Source organism: Mustela lutreola, chromosome 8 (assembly GCF_030435805.1).
Source record: "Mustela lutreola isolate mMusLut2 chromosome 8, mMusLut2.pri, whole genome shotgun sequence".
NCBI classification, from domain to species: Eukaryota; Metazoa; Chordata; class Mammalia; order Carnivora; family Mustelidae; genus Mustela; species Mustela lutreola.
The window spans coordinates 22,622,222-22,649,245 of record NC_081297.1 but is presented as its reverse complement, the minus strand read 5'-3'; the positions used below and the strand labels follow the sequence as shown (position 1 = coordinate 22,649,245).

General features: G+C 43.3%; 1 protein-coding gene across 10 annotated transcripts in view; it reads left to right on the top strand.

The window, feature by feature from the left end:
- CACNB2 (calcium voltage-gated channel auxiliary subunit beta 2) overlaps positions 1 to 27,024 on the top strand; it is a 380,480-nt gene that overhangs the window by 314,689 nt on the left and 38,767 nt on the right. For all 10 annotated transcript variants that reach the window (XM_059184005.1, XM_059184000.1, XM_059184002.1 and 7 more), the window contains 2 exons: positions 24,391 to 24,513; positions 26,487 to 26,623. In XM_059184005.1, the coding sequence (XP_059039988.1) occupies positions 24,391 to 24,513; positions 26,487 to 26,623 (260 nt within the window). The remainder of the gene's footprint in view (positions 1 to 24,390; positions 24,514 to 26,486; positions 26,624 to 27,024) is intronic.

Genomic DNA, 27,024 nt, shown 5'->3' with positions numbered 1-27,024 from the left:
CAGAAATTATGGTGTAGTGGAGTTAGAATTATGGGTTGGAGTCCAGTCCCTACCACATATAACCATGTGGTTCGGAGCCTGCCATCTGATTTTCCTCATATGCAAATGGGACTAATAATACTTAATTTGTCTACTGAGAGCCTTTGACACTGGACTCAGAAGAGATCTGGAAAGTTTCAGTTTACAGTTGAGATGAAGAAACGACTAAATGGGAGGGTGTACGTAGTCAACGATGAAATGTCGGTCAAGGTGTCTTATGAATTACGTCGCTGTACAGACATCATGGACCAATCATCCAGCATCATGACATCACCACGTATTTGTTTTTCTGCTTAACTGCTTTTAGAGTGCCTACATATAAAGTAATAAATACATCCCACCCCAGACCCATTCAACTCCAGAATCTCTCTGCCCAAGTAGCTGTTCCTCTCTGTCTCCTCATGGTCATTGTTCCTCCTACATCTGCCTTTGGATCTCAGGTGCATCTTTGAGATGAAGGTTCCTACCAGTTTCTTTTAGTGGAACACCCCTTCCTCGCTTCACTTCCTTTTCAATTGTCTTAAACCCACGATTGACTGCCTAAACCACTTTTGGACAAGGAGCCGCAATTTATTTGAATTTGGGTCATCTTTCCCCTTTACTTGCCTGCTTTGGTTCCATGATGTAAGCCGCCTCCTTAACCTCCTGTTAACGCCAAGAGTGAGGGTGTGGAGAGTTGACAGAAGAGCTTTAGTGACCTTAACTTCACTTACATCTGGTTTAAAATTGTGTCTGACACAGTGATGTCTCTTTAATAAACTTCTTGGTTTACTCTTTTCAGTTCAATTTTTAGGAAACAAGTGGCCTTTTCAGAAATCTTCCAGAAAGTTTTAGTCTTCAAACTGTGTGCTTCTGAATATTCTTCTTCGTAGCTTTTTTTTTTTTTTTTTTTTTAATGCAGTTTTAGGCTGGGGGTGAGACTTGCCATTTATATTTTTAACAGGCTCCACCCCCAGTGTTCGACTATGATGCAAAACAAAGTTTGAGCATCACTGTTTTAGAATACATTTCTCTCTTCAAATGGAGATTTCCATTCTCCCAAGAACAGGGGGAGGTGTGAAAACTGCAGAGCAGAATTTGCATGGCTGTTCTGTGCTGTCAAGGGTTCTGAATTGAATACAGGCTTGAGAGTCAACCATGATGGTGCTTTTCAAGGCCATCAGTGAAAAATATTCATGTTTTGGCTCCACTCACTGGCAATTTGGTGCAAGACTTTACAGGTGAGGCTCAGCACCTTTATTTTTTTAAGATTTATTTATTTGAGAGAGAGAGCACGAGCAGGGGGAGAGGGAAAGAGAGAAGCAAGCTCCCAGCTGAGCAGGGAGCCTGGCTCAGGGCTCCAGCCTAGGACCCTGAGATCATGACCCGAGCCAAAGGAAGGTGTTTAACCACGGAGCCACCCAGGTTCCCCCGCACCTTTATTTATTTATTTATTTATTTATTTGTTTATTTAAGTATCCTAGGCGATTCTGTGTGGTTTACTATGGTATGAAACATTCACAGTGGAAATAAATGCACGCTTCAGGTAGTAGTATTTTGATTTTAAGTTACTATGTTAATAAAACTAAAGTCAATAGTGGGGTTGTTACTCAGAAAATTTATAAAAGTAGTATGTTATGCAAGTCTATAGATGGACCATCAGTCCTTTTTGTTGTTGTTGTTTTAAAAACCTATTGCCTCTACCCAAACCTTGAAAACAATATGTGCTCCGCTTTCCCCTTCCCTCAATGAAACCACATTTTAAATTCAGAATCACCAGTGCTAGTTTACATTCAATTCAAGACAGCAGGCCCTGAAATAGCCTGAATGACTCATGCAGAGCGTTTTCCTCAGAACAGACTCCGGACTGATCAGGGTCTGGAGCCATCAGTCAGTACTCATCTATCTGGTGCCCCGGTGTGCGAGGAGGCAGCGCCCGCCATGTGTGCCTTCCCCTGTCTCACCAGGTCACACAGCGAATTCACAGAGCTTGCCTTAAATAGCCGAAGGGGAGAGGGAGAGAGGGACTTGGGATGTTCTTGCTTCTTAAAAATACTTCTCCTTCCGTGGCTGCAAAATACCAATTGAAAACTACCAGGTAAAGTTAAAAATCCTTTCCTGGGGTTTCAGCTGTGTTTTCCACGTATCCAAACCAGGGCCTGGGTGTCCTCGGACGTGGAGCACTGAGCCCCCCATGCAGGTCCCTGCCACGCTGCTCCCTGTGACCTTAAATGAGACCCACAATTGCTGGGCTGCATCTTTGCATTTCTTTTTTTTAAGATTTTATTTATTTATTTGACAGAGATCACAAGTAGGCAGAGAGGCAGGCAGAAAGAGAGGGGGAAGCAGGCTCCCTGCTGAGCAGAGAGCCCGATGGTAGGGCTCGATCCCAGGACCCTGAGATCATGACCTGAGCCAAAGGCAGAGGCTTTAACCCACTGAGCCACCCAGGTGCCCCCATCTTTGCATTTTTAAAATGAGACGGCTGGATTCCCTTGGGAAGGGTTCTTTGCGTTCTAAACACCAAGATGTCGAAACATGATGCTTGCAGATAGCTCCCTGAAATGTCTCACACGGAAGGAAGAGCCTTTTCTAACTATTTCATGAGACTTCTGGTGAGACAGAGCTCTCCTGGTCGGGTCGGGGGAACCTGGCAAACCTGAACTTGGCATCGGCTCGCAGGGTGAGAGCCTGCTAGCACCCAAGGGCCCACAGACGTGTTGTCTCACATACAACGAAGCAAGGGACCGCGAGGCAGGGTGACTTTCAGGGTCGGCGGACTCGGGTTCCGGAGTCAGGCTGGCAGCAAGCCAGGCGCTGAGTCAAGCTCACGGCCTAAGGCACCATCAGTCAGTGCAGACTGCAGGCCGCAAGAGGGTGAGGATGTCCGCTCGCCCACCAGTTTCTTCATCCACAACGCTCTTCCTTCGCAGCAGCTCACGGTCCCCGCAGAGATGGCCGTGAGGCGAGGGGGGGCATCCAGTCTTTTGAAAGCTCCGAGTCCATGTCGCCTTCCTTGGCCGATGTTGCCTGCTAAACGTTGGGGTGCGCGCTCCTCCGTGGACTGTCCTAAGAGTGTGGCTGTCGTGTTGCTCTCTGGACCTAGAGGTGCCTCCCTGACACTCTCCCTGCCCGCCCCCAGCCCTCCCCCAGAAGCAGATCTTACTGTTTACCCACTAGTTAACCAGACTGGCAGAACTCAAGAGTGGTTAGGAGGGGGGCCTCTGTCACTTCCTGCTTTGATGGTCACCATTTTCTGCGTGTGTCCCTGTGCCGGCTTCTGGCTGAGAGCGAGGTATCTTTCCAGCTCGTTTCTGAGTCACAGCACCCTCTTTAAGGTCCGGGAACCAGGCTGAGAAAGGATGATGTGTGTGGGTCACACAATGAGTTCACGGCCAAGGCTGGTCTCCACAGGCCTTCTCAACAATGCAATGAATGCATTCTGTTCTACTTTCTCCCAGAACCCCCAGGGCAACCCACTGACTTTTTTTTTTTTTTTCAAGATTTTATTTATGTATTTGACAGACAGAGATCACAAGTAGGCAGAGAGGCAAGCAGAGAGAGAGAGGAGAAAGCAGGCTCCCCGCTGAGCAGAGAGCCCTATGCGGGGCTCGATCCCAGGACCCTGAGATCGTGACCTGAGCCGAAGGCAGAGGCTCAACCCACTGAACCACCCAGGTGCCCCCCCGGCCCGCACTGACTTCTATTTAACCACAGCTCAGAATCCTTGTGACTTTGGCGATTTTCATTTTCTTTTCCGAACAGCGTCCAATCGTGGTGTTCTCTAGGACTTGTTAAAAGGATTTAAAACGAATACAGTGAAAAATACGTGGCCTGTTGGCACAGCTGGTTGATACCGAGCATGAAATGCATAAGCAGTCAACTTTCTTAGGCTGTTAAAACATGGGGAGCCCAGCCAGTAGCGGTGTTCGTGCTTTTATCCATGTATGACCCGTTTGGGAAGCTTGTCTTGCCGCCACAGTGTGGCTGCAAATCGGGCTGTGCTTAAAGTTGAGGCAGACAGACCCAGAGATACAGGAAGAGCACAGAGCAGGAGGCGAGAAGCAGAAGGACCACACGGTAGGAAGGAAGGACCTTCTCCGATTTCTGAGTAATTGACATCAGGAGGATTTGCGGGGTGGTGGCAGGGTGATTGTTTTGCTTTGCTTTGTCTTTGTGTTTTTGAGAGAACACGGGAAATAAACTCCTTTCTGTGTATAAGTCTGCTAAAGTGAGCATTCGTAGTGATGTTCAGGCGAGTGCAAACAGACTGCTGTTAGTAATAAGGGACTTCACGGACCAAAGCTACCATCCTGGGCAGAAGCGTACCAGGGGAGCCCTGACATGTGAGCGCCAGAAGTGCTGTGCTGCATCAGGAGAGAAGATTTTTTTTTTTAATATTTTATTTATTTATTTGACAGACAGAGATCACAAGTAGGCAGAGAGGCAAGCAGAGAGAGAGAGAGGAAGAAGCAGGTTCCCTGCCAAGGAGAGAGCCTGATGTGGGAGTCAGTCCCAGAACCCTGAGATCATGACCTGGGCCTAAGGCAGAGGATTAAACTACGGAGCCACCCAGGCGCCCAGGAGAGAAGATTTTGGGGTCACCCAACTGGAGAGGGACCAAAAGGCAATTAACATAAAACTCAGCAACATACCATTAATAATGTCCTTCTGTGTAATCCCTCTTATGTTGCAACAAGCTACGTGGGGCACATTTTTCATTCGATAAGGGGGGAGTTTCATTTTCCTTAATTACTGTGTTGTCTATAGAAAGTTGCAGATTAAAAGTTTCCTCTGGACGATCGGCAGCTGTTCTGGAGCTCAGAAGGGTCTGCCCATGCGGAGCACCCATTGTGGGGGTGGGGAGAAATGGGGAGAAGTTGGTAAAAGTGTACAGACTTTCAGTTATAAGATGATTAAGGTCTGAGGATCTAATGTATAACATGGGGACTACAGCTGATGATGCTATATGATAAAACTGAAATTTGCTAAGAGGGCAGAACTTAAATGTTCTCAGGAAAGTGAATATGGGAGGTACCGTTATAGATCTGTTAGCTTGGAGGAAACCCTTTCACAGTGTGTGTGTGTGCGCACGCGTGTGTGTGTCATGTTATCATGTAATGCACTTGAAATGTCTTACAATTTGATTGTCATTTGTACCTCACTGGAGCTGGAGAGGAAGAAGAGCCATTTAGAAAACAGGACCAAAAACAACTCTCCTCGAATCTTTTCCTTCCCTGGGTGCACTACAAATTACGTAGCAGCCAAAACAGTTCTAGGAAACTTAGCATACCTGAATTGAAATAAAATGAGCAAAAAAAAGAAAAGAAATAAAATGAGCAAGATGCACAAAAGGAAAGAAGTAAAATGTAGATCATTTCTTTGTTATTGCTTCTTCCAGTTCTTCTGTTGTACACTAGAGGGAGAGGAAAAATAATTCCATAAATTGTGACTATTTGGGTGTTCAAAATTGTGGCTAGTATGTAGCACTTCTTTGTAAAAGTAGGAATACTTGATTTTGTGGGACTGGATAGAAACATACAGAAATTATTGCTGAAACCCTTTGATTTTTTTTTTTTTTTCCTGCCACAAGTAAACACAAATAACCACAGAGCTTATGACCTGGTCTCTTGACCGGCCTGTGATAAGACATTTCTGCAGGCACACCTGGAGTTCTTAATAAAAATTCCAAGAAGATGGCTTATGGGAAGCATGAAAAATTAAGAGAACTTTGGGGAACCATGGTAGGGACTTTCTTTCAAAAGGTGTTGACAAATTGCTAAGACTGTTCTCTGAGGCGAGTTATGAAGTACGGAAAGAAGACAGCTCATTACTTTTACAGTCAAGCAAAGTTCATAAGGTAAAAAATTTGTGTCTCAGGTTGACCATTATCCATTAAAACTTGGCTTTGAATGACTCTGGGCTCTTCGGAAATACTAACTTGTCCTCAGAAAAAATGAGTTTACCAATATAAAGGGCATTCAGAATATCGTATTTTTTATTTTGTTTGACACTTTCAGAAAATGTACTTTGAATAATTTTCAAACAATGGTAACAACTCTAGAATACATGTATATCTTTTTCCCAAGAATACCTTCTTGAAGGGGCCAACTCTAACTTGGGCAAGGTTATGTAGGCTTGATTTAAAAAAAAAAAAAAATCACTCAAATTCTCTGAGCATCACAATTTTGTATTTTGTAATAGATTTATAAATTTGTATATAAATTTATAACTTTGTAATTTACTATTAGACGTGTGGGTTTGGTTTTGTTTTGTTTTGTTTCCTCTGGGTTACCAAAAGGCTGATTCTCCTTGACCTCTAGAATAAGGCAAGTGCCTCTATTTAAGCATTACAGTAAGTACCATCATGTCACTGCATCTCTTTTATAAAACTTACCACAACTGCAGTGAATAATGTTGTTAAGTCAGTATTTCTCTCCTGCTAGGATATCCATCTCACAGAGCAAAACCGTATTTTTTTTTTCCCGTTGATCTGTGTTCCCCTAAAGAAAGAAACTTGCACATAGAGGAGCTGATTAATACTTGATGAATTAAACAGGAAATTATTTAATTACTGAGCTAATTCTACCAAGTGTGAGTAGTTAAACTGTAGGATGCAGAATTCAAAGCTTTTCTCCAACCTATCATTTTGAGACTTTGGATTTATAGTTGCAGCTAAGAGAAAAATAGGTGTTCCCCGCCCCCCCCCCTTGTCAGTAGGCAAGAGAATTAGCATATCTTTCTGGAGGGAAATTTGGTGATTTATATCATACCTTTTTGGATATAAGTACCTTTTGATCTGAGAATTTCTCAGAGGAAGTAATTAAGGATAACATATTCTAGATGTGTGCAGTGAACTGAGTGTTTGTGTCCCCCTCTAGAATTCACAAGTTGAAATCCTAACCCCCCCAGTGTGAGCTTATCAGGAGGGGGTGCCTTTGGGAGGTGATTAGGTTATGAGAGTGAAGCCCTATGAGTGAGATTAGGATCCCTATGGAAGGGACCTCAGAAGCTCTCTCACCCTCTTTTCTATCACATGAGGATAAAATGATAAGATCCGTGATGACCATCCACCTCTGGAAGAGGCCTCTCCCCAGACTGACCATCCTGGTACCCGAGCCGAAGGCAGAGGCTCAACCCACTGAGCCACCCAGGTGCCCTGTATTTTAAATTTAAAAAAAAAAAAAAAAAAAAAAAAAGATACTTCTGATGCATCCCCACAGATGCTCCCAGTCTTCCCTGCCTCTTGTTCGACCCATCTCTGCGGCGGGCCCTCTGCCTGGGCTCTTTCTGCACCTCACTTCCTATCCACCTCACTCCACTCGGGTTTTCCTTCTTGACCTGAGGTGTTCTTGTTCAGGACCGTGTTTATCACAGAGTACGTGGACGCCCAGGAGAGTCGCACCAAAGCCAGAACACCTTTGACCGGTGGAAAGGTTAAGTATCACACTTCTCCTGGCAGGTTGTCCAAGACAGGGCTTCTGTGGCTTCTCAGAGAATGGTCCAGAAGGATTAGGCAATACCTAGTGGTAGCCAAGTCAGTCATGAGCCCTCACAGTTTCTTTCTCTTCTTCTTGGCTTTACCCTTACTCACTTGTGCCCCCTGGATCGACTCCTCTGTAAACACTCTCCCTCGGCTTTTGCTTTCTGGGGGGTCTGAGAGGTTATCTACTTGGTAAGTAAGACATACTGTTTAGTCAGCGGGTATAGATATGTACAACCATTAAAAACAACATGGAAAGATAACTTTCTGCTGCCACAGATACGCCCAAGTAAGTCAATGGAACTTCGTCTTCTGTTCCACTCAGTAGCCAACTGCTTTCCCTAAAGACCTGACTCACAGACAGCCATTGGGAAGTGGAAGATAGCCCTCAACTTGACTGAAAATGTTTGAGCAGATACTTGAGATGCCTTCAGTAAAGGTCGTTAGAGTCATTACCAGTGTTAAAGTAATTACACAAATAAGCCATTTGATCGGGGGTGACTCTAATGCCTTGGTAACCTATGAGAGCACCCCAAAAACCAAGCCAGAGCTGATTCCTATAAATTCACTCATATCCCGGCAAACAAACTGGGCCTTCACAGATAAGGCAACTACTTAAAATGTAGCCAACCCCTTTCCTTGCTTTGCTCGGACATCTTCTCTGGAAAAGTCTTTCTCCCAGCTCCTGTGGGTGGGGGGTCCCCAGCTACCTGTGGTTCGGTGCTGCCTGGTTTGACGGGGTGTTTGCCCAGACACAACCTTGAACATTTTAATACAGCTCGGTTTATCTTCTAACACAAGTTAGTTGTGTATGTGCAAATGGTAACAGTGCATCTAAAAATAGAATCCAGTTGGTGTTCAGCATTCGTCATTATGACAAAATTCTTCACACATCAGAGCTGATTTCTGCTTTCTTCATTTGCCCCCTGCCCTGTCCTCTCAAGACCAGGCAGTCAGAGAACTTCATTCACTCTGGCTAGTTTTGGTCATGGAGATGGTTTGCTCCATTTTTTTCTGTTTAGGAAAAACAAAGCACGTGGTGTGAAATAAACAATAACAAAATGGACACACGCAAACTTGCATAACTTGTGATCGCTAGAACGGAGGGACTTCGTTAGCAAGGACTACAGCTGTTGGGGAGGGAAGTGAAGATTCCAGAATGAAAACAAAAAAAATACTATGTCTCCCCGGTTCTCAGTGTACTTTCTCAGGGTTTCCCTTGCATTTGTTTGGAATGCGTCTTGGGAAGTTCTCCGTAGTGTATAATTTTCTAAGTACTGAATGGACCTTTTTAAACAGTGTAAATGCAGAGTGGGATTTTAGAAGGGATACCGCTGCTGGTTGGTCTTAATTCTTTTGTCCCTATGCTTGCAGTGGAATAAAAGTACTTAGCAGAAGCTTGCCGGCAACATGTGAAACCACTTGTGCGAGGGGTTCTGGATGTTTCCAGGCTGCACTTTGTGGACCAGGGCCCTTCAGAGAATGATGGGCCTGGTCCTTGTTGGTAGGACCGTACATCACCACACTTTTTATTTTTTTATTTATTTTTAATTTTTGCACTTGAAGAAAAATGGAAATAATGTAATTCGGAGAAAACTGGCTAAGACACGGGACGCTCGATGGGCTCAGGTAGAGCATGGAAACAAAGAGAAAGAATGGAGACAGAAAGTAGTTATTCAGGAGTTGGAATGGCAAGTACACGAAAGGCACAGCCCATCAGCAGCAGGGGAAGTGAGCAGGTGGGTTTGAATCCACCCCGGTGAATCCAGACTTTTCTGCTGCCCTTGCTAAAGCGCTTTGGTCTGGTGGAAGCACCAGCTCCCCAGCTGGGGTCTCTACGGGCTTGAGGAAGGAGACCCTGAATCCTACACCATCCTGTCTTTTGACCTGTCTTTTGACACAGTGCTGGATTTTAAAACAAAGTAAATGTGCGTTGAAGTGTGTGTGTGTGTTGGGACTTGACCTTTCCCTGATTTTCTCTGACTTTGGTTTAAAGAAATTCTCTTTGGTTATGAATGACTTTTATGTCAAAGTCGTGTAGATTAAAGTTGTGCTTTTTACTAGAAACGTAAACCGTGATATGGATTCGGTGAAAGCAACTGTGCCTTGGCTTCCCTAACAAAATACCACACCCTGTGTAACCTGAACAACAGAAGTGGATTTTCTCACAGTTCTGGGGGCTGAAAGTCTTCAGTCATGGTCTGGCGAGGTCTGTTTCTGGCAGGCACACTCTCCTTGGCTGGTAGACAGCCCCCTTCTTCCTGTGGCCTCCCCCAGCCTTCTTTGTCCCCTCCGTGTGCGCCCTGAGAAAGAGTCGTCTGGTGTCTCCTCCTCCTGGTACCAGGACACTAGTCCCAGTGGATTAGAGCCCTACCTTTCTGACCTCATTTTACCCAGCTTCTCTAAAGACCCTCCCTCCCAATACAGTTCCACCGGAGGCCAGGACTTCAGTATCTGACTTTGTGGAGGAGGGGGACACAAACATTCCAGTCCGTAACAACAACTCAAGAAAAGACCAGTTTTTCAGGTGGCGGTGGTGGTGGTTTTTAAACAGCAAGCATAAAGTAAGCATTGTTACTGAATGGTACCATTAACTTCCTGATAACTCAAGGAATACTGTGTACCATGCTTGGTAAATCTAACCCGTAGTAAAATAAAATACGAACACTTCTTTTCTTCTTAAGGGGCTGGCTTAGCTGAAAATGAACTTTTAAGTAATCTCCCTCCCAAGGTGAGGAGACCCACATTTCACAACCCAGAATAAATAAAATCGAGCACATTCTCCTCGTGTTGGCTTCTTGCCCAGTAACTTGTAGGAGTTGTTGTGCCTTTTGAAGTTGCTCTAGGGAAAAGCAGCCTCTCTAGGGTAAAGAAGCCTAGTTTGCTCTTTTTGAAGAATCCATTCCATAGATAACAGTGGAATTCATTGAAATGACTTCTACAGTCTCTCGTCTTCATATGGGATTTCTTACTTGATAAATCTCTCCATGGGCGTTTGCTAATCCTTTACATACCTTAGTTGAAGACCCTGGATCCAGAGTGATCAGATTCTTAATACACAGAAAGATGTGTGCTGGATTTCTCTTTGTGTGTGGGTGTGCGTGTGTGCACGCATGCATATTAATTGTATGAAACAAAATCCTGATCAGACCGGCCTTGCTCGCATAATGATTTAGCCATTTGGGGTTTATAGGCCCTGAGCTCTGTGGTGGCAGAACCTTGCACTGAGTGGGTAATGTATAAGCACCTGATCACTGGTTTCTCGGACAGAAAAAATCAGTCCCTTAATTGAGTCCTTGAAGTTATTTATGGACCTGCTGCTCTGGTAAAGGCTTGGAGTCTCAGTAGTACAACTGTTGGGTCATAAGGTAATTCTGTTTTTAGGTCTTTGAGGAACCTCCATACCATTTTCCACAGTAACTGCCCCAGGTTACCTTCCCACCAACAGTGCACGAGGGCTCCTTGGTCTCCACAGTCCTTACCAGCACTTATTTCTTGTCTTTTTTTTTTTTTTTTAAGATTTTATTTATTTGAGACAAAGTGTGAACACAAGCGGGGGAGGGGCAGAGGGAGAGGGAGAAGCAGACCCCCACTGAGTAGGAAGCCCGAGGGGATCACGACCTGAGCCAAAGGCAGATGCTTAACCAGCTGAGCCATCCAGGCGCCCCTCTTGTCTTTTTTTTTTTTTGTCAGAGAGAGAGGAGTGAGAGTGAGCACAGGCAGACAGAGTGGCAGACAGAGGCAGAGGGAGAAGTAGGCTCCCTGCCAAGCAAGGAGCCTGATGTGGGACTCAATCCCAGGACGCTGGGATCATGACCTGAGCTGAAGGCAGCTGTTTAACCAACTGAGCCACCCAGGCGTCCCTCTTGTCTTTTTGATACGAGCCGTTCTGATAGAGGGAGATGATACCTCATTGTAGTTTTGATTTGCACTTCTCTGATTATGAGTGATGTTGAGCATCTTTTCGTGTGTTTGTTGGCCATTCGGATGTCTTTGGAAAAATGTCTGTTCAGGTGTTCTGTCCATTTTTTAATTGGACTCTTTTATTTTATTTTATTTTATTTTATTTTATTTTATTTTATTACTCTTGCGTTGTAGGAGTTCTTTATAAATTTTGGATACTGACCCCTTTTTAGGTAGATGATTTTTCAAATATTTTTCCCCTTTAGTAGGTTGCCTTTTTATTTGTTGATGATTTCCTTTGTGGGACAGAACATTTTTAAGGTTGGTGTAGACCCACTTACTTATTTTTGCTTTGGCTGTTTTGGTGTCAGATTTAAAAAATCATTGCCGGGGCACCTGGGTGGCTCAGTGGGTTAAGCCGCTGCCTTCGGCTCAGGTCATGATCTCAGGGTCCTGGCATCGAGCCCCGCATTGGGCTCTCTGCGCAGCAGGGAGCCTGCTTCCTCCTCTCTCTCTGCCTGCCTCTCTGCCTACTTGTGATCTTTCTCTGTCAAATAAATAAATAAATAATCTTAAAAAAAAAAAAAATCATTGCCAACACCCACATCAAAGAGAATATTGCTTATGTTTTCTTATAGAAGTTTAATGGTTTCAGGTCTTACATTCAAGTACTGAATCCATGTTGACTTTAGTTTTCTGTAGACAGTGCTCCAGTTTCATTCTTTGGCATGTGGCTGTCCAGGTTTCCCAACACCATTTGTTGAAGAGCTGTCTTCTCCCTGTTGTATATTCCTGGCTCCTTTGTCATAAATTAATTGACCATATATGCATGGGTTTATCTCTGGACTGTTCTGTTCCACTGATTTATGTGTCTGTTTTTATGCCAATACCATACTCTTTGATTACTATGGTTTTGTAATATTGTTTGAAATTGGGGAATGTAATGCCTCCAGCTTTGTTCTTTCTCAAGATGGCTTGGCTAGTGGGGGTCTCTTGTGGTTTCATATAAATTTTAAGATTTATAAAATCTAATTTGTAGATTGGATATGTAAATCTAAATCACATTTCTACAGTGACAAATGCCATTGGACTTTTAATAGGGATTGCATTGAATCTATAGATGGCTTTGGGTAGTGTGGGCATTTTAACAGTGCATTTCCACTGCATGAGCATGGAATCTCTTTCTGTTTGTTTGTATCTTCCTCAACTTCTTTCATCAGTGTCATGTAGTTTTTAGTATATAGGTCTGTTACCTCCTTGGTTAAATTTATTCCTAGGTATTTTACTCTTTTTGAAATGATTGTAAATGGGATTGTTAATTTCTCTTTCTGATAGCTTGCTATTAGCATAGGGAACCACCACAGATTTTTGTATACTGATTTTGTATCCTGCAACTTTATTGACTTGGTTTATCAGTTCTAACAATTTTTTGGTGGAGTCTTTAGGGTTCTCTCTCTATATAATATGTCATCTGCAAAGAGTGACGGTTTTACTTCTTCCTTTCCAATTTGGATGCCTTTTATTTCCTTTTCTTGTCTAATTGTTCCAGCTCCCAAAGTCTCTTTTCAATTAACAGCCACCATAGTACTGTTAACGTATCGGACCACATCGCTCTGCTGCTGAAAACCCTCCAGCGACTTGCCTCATTTAGAGTAAAAGCTGAGCATCTTGATTGTGACCTGAAAAGCCACATCAAACCCCAGGGCTCTGACCTCACCTTTTGTTCTTTTCCCTGGTTCCCTCCACTCAGCCAGACCTCGTCTTCCTCGCACACATCTGGCCTGCTTCTGTGTTCGTGCCTCTGCCGTGGCACTTTCCTCTGCCTGGAGTTCGCATCTCTGCACTCGCTCACCGCCTTCATGCTTTTGTTCAAGTGCTACCTACCCTGTCCCCTTGCACCTGGGCTTTCCTTACCTTGTTTTGATTTTTTTTTCCCTACTACTTTTTCCCTACTACTTCGAAAATATACTTTGCCTATAAGGTCTGTTGTCATCTCTCCCTGCCTCCCTGTCCCCTGCCCTGGACCGTAAGCTCCTAGAGGGCATGAGAATCTTAGTTCCCATTATTCACTGTCTGAAACAGTGCCTGACATACAAGTAATGAGTGGATGAGCGCTCTAATGAGATTTTCCCTAACTGCCCCATTTCATGGTCACCCCCCATGGTCACTCCCTACTCACATAACTTTTTTTTCCCCTACTTTAATTGTTATTTGAAATCCCCTCTACTAGAATACAAAATAAGCTGTGTGGGAGCAGGGACTCAAGACAGTAAACACATTCTTATAAATATTCATTAAGGGAATCCATTCTAGAAAAGAACTTGGAAATTTCTCAAATCAGTTAACTGCATATGTAAATCTTGTGACACTTCTGATAATTTGCTTTTTCAGTCTGGGTCAATGTTCAGTGGTCAGAATACATAATTACATTTTTTTTTTTTATCACTGTGGCTTGATATATTTGGCTATTAAAGAATTCTCAGGGGGGATGCCTGGGTGGCTCAGTCAGTTAAGAATCCGCCTTTGGCACAGGTCATGATCTCAGAGTCCTGGGATCGAGCCCTGGATTGGGCTCCCCGTCAGTGGAGAGCCTGCTTGTCATTCTTCCTCTGCCATTCCCCCTGCCTGTGCTCTTGCTCTCTCTCCCTCTCAAATAAATAAAATCTTTAAAAAGGAAAAAAAAAATTCCCAGACTCTCCTTGATAGTTTATAATAGATTAGGCAAATAATTTTTAAAAGCTCAACGATTGGTAAGACTCAAGGCAAGATTTTTTTACAACATGCTATAGAATCTTTCACCTGTGTGTATTCAAATAGAGTTGAAGATTTTCATTCTATATGGGAAGGATTTTTGATTTGATTATCACTGAGAGTAGCAAAATGATACTTCAGTGCCTAGTTATCCTTCCCTGTATAATTTATTTTTTACATAAAACAGCTTGTGATTTTATTCTGGATTCATTTACTTATTACCATCTCTTCGGTTCCTGAGTATTTCCTGTGTGAGACTCAATGGTGATCCTCCCATTTTAGTCCTTTTCAATTATGGAAGAGTATAGCAGGTTTTATAGGAAATGATTATGTACTACAAAAAGTAGATCAAAAATCCGATTTGATTTTTAAGCTCTTTTCCATAGTCTCATAGTAGGTATCTGGGTCATACTTTTCTTTTAATTTCTTTTTAAAATATTGCAAGTTGGGGGTATTTAATATTTAGGCGAATCCATTAGAGACATTAAAACATGGTCTATGGATTTTTCTTTTATGTTATTGGATATTGACAATTTCAGAATGAAAATGGGAAAAAACAGACCTTGCTATTCAGCATGGTAAAATGCATCTTTATATTAAGAGGGAGAAATCACGGATGCCTGGGTGGTTCAGTGGGTTAAGCCTCTGCCTTTGGCTCAGGTCATGATCCCAGGGTCCTGGGATTGAGTCCCATATCAGACTTCTTGCTCAGTGGGGAGCCTTCTTTTCCCTCTGCCTGTTGCTCCCCCTCTTTGTGCTAGGTCACTCTCTCTCTCTGACAAATAAATAAAATATTTAAAAAAAAAGAAGAAGAATCAGTGCATGAAAATTGATGTAACTCTATTAATCACAACCAGAAGTTTGTTTTGAGTCCATTTCGTTCTGCTTTCTAAAAGTAGGTATTCTACCAGTAGCACATTTTTTTAAAGATTTAAAAAAAAATTTATCTGATAGAGATCTCAAGTAGGCAGAGAAGCAGGCAGAGAGTGAGAGGGGGAAGCAGGCTCCCTGCTGAGCAGAGAGCCCAATGCAGGGCTCGATCCCAGGACCTTGGGATCATAATCAGAGCCGAAGGCAGAGGCTTTAACCCACTGAGCCACCCAGGTGCCCCAGTAGCACATTTTTAAGAAACATTTTGTTGTATCTCTTAAAATGATTGGTTTTATTATTAAGTTATTAAGTTGTTGTCTAGGAAGAAAACTAGAAATAGTGCCATAAACTTGCTATAATCTGTTTTTTCACAACTTTATGACCAAAGAGTATTTGTTTTACTTTGTTTTTTGAGATTCTACATGTCAGATCATATGGTATTTGTCTTTTCTGTCTGACTTATCTCACTTAGTGTAATGTCCTCAGGGTCTATCCATATGTCACAAATACAGGATTTCCTTCTTTTTATGGCTGAGTAATATTCCATTTATCCATCGATGGACGCTTAGGTCATTTCCCTGGCTTGGATATTGTAAATGATGCTGCTGGGAACATGGGAGCACGGATATCTCTTCAACATAATATTTTTGTTGTGATGATATAATAGATATTATGCATATATAATATATTCCTTTGGATGTATTCCCGGAAGTAGAACAAAACAGATTTTTTTAAGTTCATTATCTCCCACTTATAATAACTATGTCCTGATAGCCTCAGGGCTAGTGATTCCAAAAGGTTGAGAAAATATAAAAATGTGCTCCTGCTGCAAATTGCAAACATATCTCCAGCAAAAACCTGTGGGCTCTCATGGGCCCGGCCTCTGGAACACTAATGCAGCTTCCTTGGGCTACGTGAAGAGCAAGTCCTCTGGCTCCAGAGCTGTGCAGGAACACCCCCTGCACCTGCTAGCAGGGCTTTTGCACGTGCCTGTGCATGACCAGATTCCGGCCTCATCTCTCAGCATATGACGGCATGATGAAGGACCTTAAGGGAGGCTAGAGGGTGTGAGTCAGAGGAGGAGGAAGAACATTCCGGAAGGTGGAGATGTTGCTTGGCCATCCTTCTGGGTCAACAGGCTGGACTGTAGTGGGGCTAGATTGGGCCTGGGGCAGGCGGTGGTGAAACCGATCTTCAGCATTCCGCTGTACTTGTAACTCCATGTAGTCATCCGCCAGAAGAATTCTGCCCTGAGACTAGAAAGCGACAAAAACTCTCCAGGCTTCCACGATTGAAACCCAGGCATCGCTGGTGACACAGCAACAGCTGCCACAGGAAACGGACCTAGAAAAGGAATAGTTCCAAAAGGAATACACTTGCAAAGCAAAGTTAGAATGCTCCCATGATAAATGTAAGGCCAGTGAAAATCCTCAAAGTTAGTCAAGGAAATCTTTTCTCATAAGGAACTTTGCACGACTTTTCTTTATCCTTTCCGGATATAGTATATATATTACAAATTCCTTATGTATATACTCTTTATAGTATATTCCTCATTTATATAGTACATTGTACTGGAATAGAGTAGCTGTGGTCTCTCCACTCTCCCTGTGCAACCTCCTTTGTGGCATTGTTGAAAGCCACAAACCCACATGTGTTTTAATACCTTAATTCTCTTTGCATAAAATAGAGCTTTATATGTTGTGGAAAATAGAAGAGAGAAAAGTCATAAACAAATAAACAAAAATCATGATTTGACATTGTTATTGATTTCCTGGACCACAAATCAATTCAAGTGCCAAGAGGCGGAAATACATGAGCTTTACAATAAATGAGCATAGTTCTGTTTTGTTGTTGTCAAGATTTTATTTATTTGACAGAAAGACCGCGAGAGAGGGAATACTAGCAGGTGGAGTGGGAGAGGGAGAAGCAGGCCTCTCACTGAGCAGGGAGCCCAATGCGGGGTTTGATCCCAGGAGAGATCATGACCTGAGGGTAAGGCAGATGCTTAACCGATTTGTGTGTGTGTGTATGTGTGTGTGTGTGTTCTTTTTCTTTAAATGAACTAAATGACACTACAAGGCAGACTTTGGCCTGATTTTTTTTTTTTTTTACCTCTTTCTGTCCCAATTTTTGAGCATTTTGTAAAATACAATTTTCAAGAGTTTTGAATTTCACACAGACATGTAAGTGCTCTGAAATTGCCCTCAACACACCCATTTGAATGAAAGGCAGCCTAAAGCTGCAGAAAGTTTGGGCTTTAGAATGAGATCATTGGGTTTAAATATTCCCCCATTATTTGTGGCCTAGGAGAACTTTTTCAAGCCTCACTTCCTTTCCCCGGAAAACCAGTGGTTGGTGGGATTCAATGAAACGTGCCAGTCTCTGCATAACACACAGCACGCTACCCAGATGTCCCTGAGTCGTAGTTCTTATAATGTGATTATAAATCGTGCTCAGTACAAGATAAAGAAGGGCATGGAAGAGAGGAGTAGAATTGCTTTATGCCTGTATTATTTATTCATCTCCCTTTTCACACATATTTGGAAACAGACCAGAGAGGGGTACTATGGTGAAGTGATACAGCCTTTTGAAATAGCTCTTGCTTACTCGTCTGGGTGGTGAGATGCTCGACTCTTCTACAGATCGGTACTTACTGAGCTTTAGTTCACAAGCTGAAGTGTGCAGACTTTTAACTTCTGTGAGCTGAAAAGGCAACTACAAGGAACAAGAGGGTTTTACCAACCCCTTTACGCTGTGGAGCAGACGGTGGTTAGAAGGTACCAGAAAAAGGGCAAAGGAATCCATCAGCCTTGTTATGTGGGCACGGGAGTGAGAAGCAGAGACTGGTAGGCTAGTGTGGCCCCCACCTCACGTGGCCTCCAGGGCCACAGGACAAGTGAGCCAGGAATCCAGGTAGGGCGAGACAGCGTCGCCAGATCCCAGCTATGGCCCTGGCCTGCGAAAGAAAGTTCTTACACAGCATTAATGAGGTCGGAAGCAAGTGGAATTAAGGAGCACATGGTCTCCCAATCTGTTTATTATCCCAGTGATTCTGTAGAGGAGGGTGATTCCAGACCTCATTCTCAGTTGGGATTTAAGTGCTTTTCCATACTAGTCCTACTAGGACCCTCCCCAGGGCGGTGGGCCTTGCTTCCCTACATTCCTCTCTAGCCATGACCGAGTCTTTCAGGCAGACCTTTGAGGCCCTGGGGTTAGAGAGTGGGTGAGGGGGGACTTGAGGGGAGCCTGCAAACGGGCAGGGCCTGTTACTTTTGGTCCAGAGGCCTGGTCCAGCCTTGATTCCCTCAAGGCCCAGAACAGGGAGGGGTCCGGCATGTGTGACAGCTCTGGCTCAGTCTGTCCCCACCGTCCTCTGTCCTGGTTGTGCGGGAGACCCCGTAGGGCCCGGGCATCCTGCCTTCTGTTTGCTCTTGCTTTTCAGGCCTGCACCTTACCTTACAAAGTGGGTAGAAAAAGGGAAAGTAAACCACGGCTGTGAGGGAACAAGGCCCGAATGAGGAGAGGAGGAAGTCCTGTGTGGACCCTACAGCCAGCCGGCCAGAAATGCAGGTGCCCACTGAAAGCAGAATGTGTTTGATTTAAAAAAAAAAAAAAAAAAATGGTTTCATGGGCTAAACATTCAAAGATTCCTTAAGCCATGGTCCCTTGGGATTTGAAATTGGTTAAAGAAATAAATGCCTCTGACTGAAGACTACGGAAGAAAATCAGAATTAAAGAGATAGGATGGCGCAAGCCAACAGATCTGGGGAGGCCGTACCATGTTCTCATGTCCAAGACAGTATGCAAGAACGCACGCTGGAGAAAACCATCTTGAACGTAATAGCCATTTAACGTTGCGACGTAGGGCAGGCCCTCAACTGTCTTAACTAGCTTGGTCTGAGGAGTGTCACGGGGAAGAGCACAGACGAAACCATTCGTGTAGGGCCTTAAAAGACGGGTGAGTAAGGGCAAACATTTATTTAGATAAGGCATTGATTGTGGTGTATAGCAAGTGCCTGTTTATTTTTTATTAAGATTTTTTAAACTAGTTTATTTATTTATTTTAGAGAGAACGGGTTCACAGGGAGAAGAGTAAAGGAGAAAGAAGAGGGGGAAAGATCTCCAGCAGATTCCCTGCTGAGTCCAGAGCCTGATGCGGGGCTCGATCCCACGACCCTGAGATCGTGACTGGAGCCGAGTCCAAGAGTCAGACGCTTAACTGACTGAGCCACCCAGATGCCCTACAAAAAGCCTATTTATTGAGCACTCTCTCTTCCAGACACTGGGCTGGTCTTGTGCATGCATTTTTTATGGGGTTGGGTTTTTGAGGGGAGGTAGGGCGGTTGGTGGTGGTTAGACCCACATATAAGTGAGATCAAATGGTATTTGCCTTTGTCTCACTTAGCATAACACCCAGGGAGTCCGTGCAAGTCATCACAAATTGCAGGATTTCCTATACCTCGTGATGCGCATTTTCTGAAATCTCATAATCACGCTGCCATATTGGTGTTATTACTCTCATTTTAGCCATGAGGAAACATGGCTCAGTGAGGTTAAGAGATAGGCCCAGGCTGTTCACCTGGTAAATGGCAGAATCAAAGCTCAAATCCAGACCCATTTAAAATGCCCTGCTCTAGGGGCACCTGAGTGGCTCAGTGGGTTAAAGCTTCTGCCTTCAGCTCAGGTCCTGATCCCAGGTTCCTGCAATCGAGCCCCGCATCGGGCTCTCTGCTCAGCAGGGAGCCTGCTCCCCCTCACCCCCCACGCCTGCCTGTCTGACCACTCGTGATCTCTCTCTCTCTGTCAAATAAATAAATAAATTCTTTAAAAAAAAAAAAAATGCCCTGCTCTTGAACCCATTCGAACAGAATTGATGTGGGAAATGGCTTCCATGTAGTAGGAGTGCTGCTTGAATTAGAGCTGAAAGGAGTTCAGGGAACCAAAGGCAACACCGTCATTTGGCCCTTTGGGTTTGCATCTTGGGGTCTTTTCCTCTTATTTTGATAAAACCTTTTTTCCTCCTCTTCATTTTAACTGTTGTCCATTCCGATTTTAGAAACATAGTTCCTGGGCTCCTGGGTGGCTCAGTGGGTTAAGCCGCTGCCTTTGGCTCAGGTCATGATCTCAGGGTCCTGGGATCGAGTCCCGCATCGGGCTCTCTGCTCAGCAGGGGAGCCTGCTTCCTCCTCTCTCTCTCTCTCTGCCTGCCTCTCTGCCTACTTGTGATCTCTCTCTGTCAAATAAATAAATAAAACCTTTAAAAAGAAAGAAAGAAAGAAAGAGAAAGAAAGAAAAAGAAAGAAAGAAAGAAAGAGAAAGAAAGAAACATAGTTCCTGTAGTAAAGACACTGAGGGCCGGGATTCTTCTGTCTCTTTCCTCCTTGCACGTTGATACAGCAGATTCCCATCTATAGCTCCGCATCTAATGCTGGCACTGTGGGTTACAGGACATGAGCCAGAGAAGGAAGAACACTCTGTGTTGATGTCTTAGACAGTCAGAACATAAAATTATTACCTGTGGCCCCTGCCATTATATGCTAGCCTTCCCCACACCTTCAGTGTTTCTGTTTCTCAGTGTTTCCTCTCCTGGGATTCCAGTTTTTGAAAAGTTAATGCATATAAGACATGAGATTTTTCATAGGGTCATCTGTACAGTTGTACATTTAAAATTTTTGTCTTCTAATGGTGAAAACACATTATGTGACACTTAAACTCTATATCCTTCAAGGAATAAAAAGACCTTGAGAGAAATGAGAGAGCTCATGCTAACATTAAAAAAAAAAAAAAAAAAAATCTTGGATCTACATTTTTGTGATCTGACTCTCCTGAATAATGGAAAGATCTATTCAAGAAAATCCTATTTTTAGCAGTAAAACCAAGTCTGATTAAGACTATGTCTTCTTTTAAAGGGCACCGTCATATACGGCTGGTTGCAGTTTAAAATGGTGCCCATTTGGACGGTAGTTTGGAATAGAATTTAAGAAGGCCTTGCTAACTCATGGCTTACTCATGCTACCTCTGGGAATCTGTCCCAAGGAAGAATTCTAAATAAAAAGAGGCTTTTGTATAAAGATTTTTCAAAGTAGAATATTTATCAGTGAAAAAATCTTATAAACCTACATAGCCAAAAAGGTGAATGGTTGGAATAATTTTTTAAGTGGTAGATTTAAAAAGCATATCACATAAATAGTATATTACTTTAAACACTGGTTAAAAGTGAAATATGATTGTAGGTGTGGGAGTAAAATCTATTATATTTAAAGAAGTTTCAAGAAAAAATGGAAGCACCATCACTTTATCAGGGATTGTGTTTGACAAAAATAGACTCAAAATGGATGAAAGACTTATATGTGAGACAGGAACCTGTCAAAATCCTAGAGGAGAACACAGGCAGCAACCTCTGTGACCTCAGCCGCCGCAGCTTCTTGCCAGACATGTCTCCAAAGGCAAGGGAAACAAAGGCAAAAATGAACTATTGGGACTTCATCAGGATAAAAAGCTTTTGCACAGCAAAGGGGAAATAGTCGAGAAAACCAAAGACAACCAAGAAATGGGTAAAGATATTTGCAAATGTCTTAACAGGTAAAGGGTTTGTATCCAAAAATCTGTAAAGAACTTATCAAACTCAACACCCAAACAACAAATAATCCAGTCAAGAAATGTGCAGAGGACATGAAAAGACATTTCTGCAAAGAAGACATCCAAATGGCCAACAGACACATGAAAAAATGCTCAACGTCGCTCAGCATCAGGGAAATACAAATCAAAACCACAATGAGATACCACCTCACACCAGTCAGAATGGCTAAAACTAAGTCAGGAAACGACAGATGTTGGTGAAGATGTGGAGAAAGGGGAACCCTCTTACAGCATTGGTGGGAATGCAAGCTGGTGCAACCACTCTGGAAAACAGTATGGAGGTTCCTCAAAAACTTGAAAATAAAGCTACCCTATGACCCAGCAATTGTACTAGTAGGTATTTACCCCAAATGTAGTGATCCGAAGAGGCACCTGTTTCCAGTGATTATAGCAGCAACGTCCACAATAGCCAAACTAGGGAAAGAGCCCAGATGTCCATTGACATGAGTGGATAGACGATGTGTTAGCTACATACAGTGGAATACTATGCAGCCATCAAAAATGAAATCTTGCATTTGCAACAACGTGGTTGGAACTGGAGGGTATTGAATGAAATAAGTCAATTGGAGAAAGATAACTGTATGATCTCATGCTGAGTTTAAGAAACAAAACTAGGATCAGAGGGGAATGGAGGGAAAAATAAAACAAGATGAAACCAGAGAGGGAGACAAACCATTATAGACTCTTAATCATAGGAAACAAACCGAGGCCTGCTGGAGGGGAAGGAGGATGGGGAGGTGGGTTAACTGGGTGGTGGACATGAAGGAGGGCATGTGATGTCATGAGCACTAGGTTTTATAGAAGACTGATGAATATCACTGAACTCTACCTCTGGAACTAATAATACACTATATGTTAGTTAATTGGATTTAAATTTTAAAAAATAACAATTTTTAAAAAAAGGATTGTGTTTCAGTGGTAGAATTTTTTTTTAAAAAAGGATGGTATTTCAGTGGAAGAACTTTTTAAAAAAAGGATTGTGTTTCAGTGGTAGAATTATGGGCTTTTTAAAAAGTCTCTATTTCCGGGTACCAGGGTAGCTCAGTTGGTTAAACATCTGCCTTTGGCTCAGGTCATGATATTAGGGTCCTGGAATCAGTCCCAGATTAGTTGCCTTGCTCAGCAGGGAGCCTGCTTCTCCCTCTGCCTGCCACTCCCCCTTCTTGTGTACACGCTTCCTCTTTGTCTGACAAATAAATGAATAAAATCTTTTTTTTTTTTTTAAGATTTTATTCATCTATTTGACAGCACATGTAGGTAGAGAGACAGGCAGAGAGAGAGGAAGGGAAGCAGGCTCCTCGCTGAGCAGAGCCTGATGCGGGGCTCGATCCCAGGACCCTGGAATCATGACCTGAGCCAAAGGCAGAGGCTTTAACCCACTGAGCCACCCAGGTGCCCCAATAAAATCTTTTTTTTTTTTTAAGTTCCTATTTCCATTCAAGGAAAAAATACCATTGTCATTAAAGATCATAGTGGATACCAAGAATCAAATTTCCTGTATTATGTCCCCTTTATGTCTACTGTGCTCTTCTGCAGAATGTGGTAGCCTTTCTCAGTCTGCATATTGTGGATGGTTCTAATTTCTTGGCTCTTAGCTTGGTCCTCAACCCAGAAACAGTCCCATGTAACCGATTAACTGTGGAAAATTTGGAAATAAAGAGGGGCTCTTACTCCAAATCCCCATTTTTTGACCCTGACAAGCCAGGCCAAAGAAGAGCTCCTTCAGTAGGGAGAAACTACTTGGAAAATGTCCACGTGTCCACAATGTAAAGAAACACAATGCCAGTTAAACAATACCTCTTTTCACCATTTCTGCGCTTACCTGTTTTTTCACCTTGTATCTAAATACGAATTGCCTAGACAGAAGACAAATACTTAACCTGTGAATTTGCTAAGTGTCAAATAATGAAGGATGGCTTCATTCATGTGACCATCTTCAATGGCTGATGGAACTCAAGGAGGAAGACTAATAGAATTAAAGGTCACTGATGGGCACCTGGGTGGCTCCGTTGATTAGGTGGCCAACTCTTGGTTTTGGCTCAGGTCATGATTTCAGGGTTGTGAGATCAAGCCCTGCATCAGGCTCTGCACTCAGTGTGGAGTCTTCTTGAGACTCTCTCCTCTCCTTATGCCCCTCCCTGCAGCTCTCTCTCTCAAATAAGTCTTTAAAAAAAAAATTTAAAGGTCATCGTTATCATAATTCCCTGCAACCATGAATTAGACATATTCTCTGGCTATTTTTTCACCCCAGACACTGTACTTCCTAGAATTATGTCATGAATTATTCATTGAAGTAGTTGTTTGGGGGTGGGAGTGGCAGTTACTAGGTCTTTCTTCACTGAGCCCAAAGAAGGAGCATTTTATTCTTCTGTGTGTGTCTCCTGATTTCCTGTGGCTACAGGCTGTTACGTTGTAAACACATATTTCTGGACTTCATCTTCACCTTCATTACTTTTCGTGCCTTCAAAGAGAGCAGTGGCCTTTTTCCCTGGTTCAGAGATGGGCAGTTTGCAGTGCAAAGATTTCCCACGCCGTGAACACTAACGTGCTGTTTTGTGATAAAGGACACAGGTGGAAGAAAACTACACCAGCAGATATTTGGTGTATGCTGGTTGGGATCATGGGGAGAAAAAAGAGGAGCTCCGTTGTTTCTTTTTCTTCATTCATAATATATATATATCTTTTTTTTTTTTTTTAACTTTTTCTCCCTTTCTTTTCCCTCTTAGACAAAGCCCGTTGCATTTGCTGTTCGGACAAATGTTAGCTATAGTGCAGTCCATGAAGATGACGTCCCGGTGCCAGGCATGGCCATCTCCTTCGAAGCAAAAGATTTTCTGCATGTTAAGGAAGTAAGGAAAAGGATTGGAATTTCTACCCGCATTAAGTTTTCACCTCAAGACATCGTTTTTTCTCTCTTATTGCTGTGACATAGCATGGCGTGCCCCCCCTACCCCCGATGTGTGTAACACCCGCGGATCCAATACCGCTTAACCTTTTCTAATATAAATGTAACCTTTTTAAAGAAGAAAGAACTCACAGGCGTCTTGCATGAACTTCAGGGCTCCCCTGGGCTCTGTGACCCAGAAATTGGGAATTACTGGACTAGATGATCCTTTTTTATGCATAACCTGTGCTCTTTCTTTTTTAATTTTTAACCTTGGCTGTGTGTCGTCTCCCCCTCACGTCTATCACAAGTTTAACCATCTGGGGAGGCTTAATAATACCTAGAGCTCATGATCTCACCTCTCTGCTGACAATGCCTGAATGCAGACCACAATGCCTGGACCCTCCTTGGGTGCTAAATGTCTGCAGTGGAAGAAAGAATGTAGGCACTGGAGCCACTGAGGCAAGGAGTAGTGAGCAGGACACTCCCTTTATCTCCGTGCCGAAAGTCTCCACCTGTCATTAAACGATGACTCATCTCCATCCACTGGAAAAATACACCCTTAATTAAGGTTGATTTTGGATCAACATTTATCAAATGCCTGCTGTGCAGAACATGGTATGAAAAGAGCAGAAATTCCCCCTGAATGATGTTCACGGTGTGTGAGTGTGAGGCTTCCTTGGACCTGCAGGAATGAGAACTGGAGCAACTTGCACCTGAGGGATGATATGTCACGAGGAGCGCATGTAAATTCCAGGGCTCCCTGTGATGCGGGCTCTAAGTAAAGGAGATGACGCCTGCCGGCTACAAGAGCCCAGAGTAAACGCACAGAACAAAAATTTATTAAAAAATAAAGCCATCCTCGAAAACTGTTTGGTAAAGAGGTAGAAAGGTACAGTTTTGGCTCAAATATGTTTTTATGTATGTAAGGGGAAAAAAAAGCCTGGAGAATTTATTATTTTTTGAGGATTTTATTTATTTATTAGCAAGAGAGACCAGGAGCAAGGAGTTGGGGGGACTGAGCAAGGGCAGAAGTGGAGGGAGTAGCAGATGCCCCCCCCACCCCCGAACAGGGACTCCGATGTGGGACTCGGTCATGACCTGAGCCGAAGGCAGACACTTACCCGACTGAGCCACCCAGGCACCAAGCCTGGAGAATATAGAGCCTACCATTTCATTAACTTTTAAGAAAGAGATACGAATACCGGATAGGAAGAAAGGTAGAAAATATTGTCAGAATTAATGACATGCCTGGAATCGGACTTTACAACAGGAAGTTAGGTTAACCTGTGGTCCCCTCCTGATGGCTTAAGCTGCTGCTTAAAGAGAGATCTCTTTTCTACCATGGAAGAAAAAGAAAAACAGAGTGGCCCTTCTTTGAAATGTTCAAGAACAAACTGGAAAGCTACCAGTCAACTGAGAGACGTGAGACCAAATCGTAAAGACTTAGGATAAATATTCCATCGGCAAGAGAGAAATTGTCAACATCCACATGAGTGGAGAACTCCTCTCTGAACCCTGTGCCATGGGAATTAGAAGCCTGTTTGTACAGAGGGACATTTTGCTCTGACATAAGATATTTCAGGTAGATTTCAGTGTTTCTCGACCACTCTTAGTACGTTTAAGTAATCTGATTATGGAAGAGGCGTCTGTCACACTCCCTCCTTCCTAATGGTCTCTTGGTAGGAAGGAACCAGGGGAGGGACCCTATAAGAGCCTCGCTGGAATTCAGGCTCACTGACAGTACTTCCCTCGTACATGCTCAACCATGAAACCAGTAGAGTTTCTTCAGTTGTGATGTTGAGGCGTAGTTTACCGTAATTGCCATAATACCCTCTCCACCGAACACAGTTAACATAGACATAAACCGTAACATAGACATAAAACAATTAACATATTCTGTGCACTGATGGCAAACAAATTTGATTTTGTGTTTAGAAATTTAACAATGACTGGTGGATAGGGCGATTGGTGAAAGAAGGCTGTGAAATCGGATTCATCCCAAGCCCAGTGAAACTAGAAAATATGAGGCTGCAGCATGAACAGAGAGCCAAGCAAGGGAAATTCTACTCCAGGTATGAGAAAAGCCGCGTTTGTGTAAAAGTCTACATTACATGGTCAATTGTGTCTTCGTGTTGTCTGTGTCCTACAGTATTTATTACGTGTTGAAAAGCAGACTCGCGATATGGTTTAGTGATGGCATCCTAGCGTCTGATTTTCATCCTATTTGGGAAAGAATCAAATTAATTGTTCTCATTAAGAATGAGGCATCAAGTATTAAATCTGGGCTTCATTGCAGACGTTGTTCTCAAGTCCTAATCTCTTACTGAAAACGTTCTGGCCCTGAGCTGCCTCGGTGACTAAGCCGAGTGTCGCTCGCTGCCTGGCTGGGTGGGGAGGCGTTTCAGACACGACGGTCTTCGACATCGCTGGCCAAGAGCAGGTCTTGGGATCTGTGCATTTTATCCTCACTTGG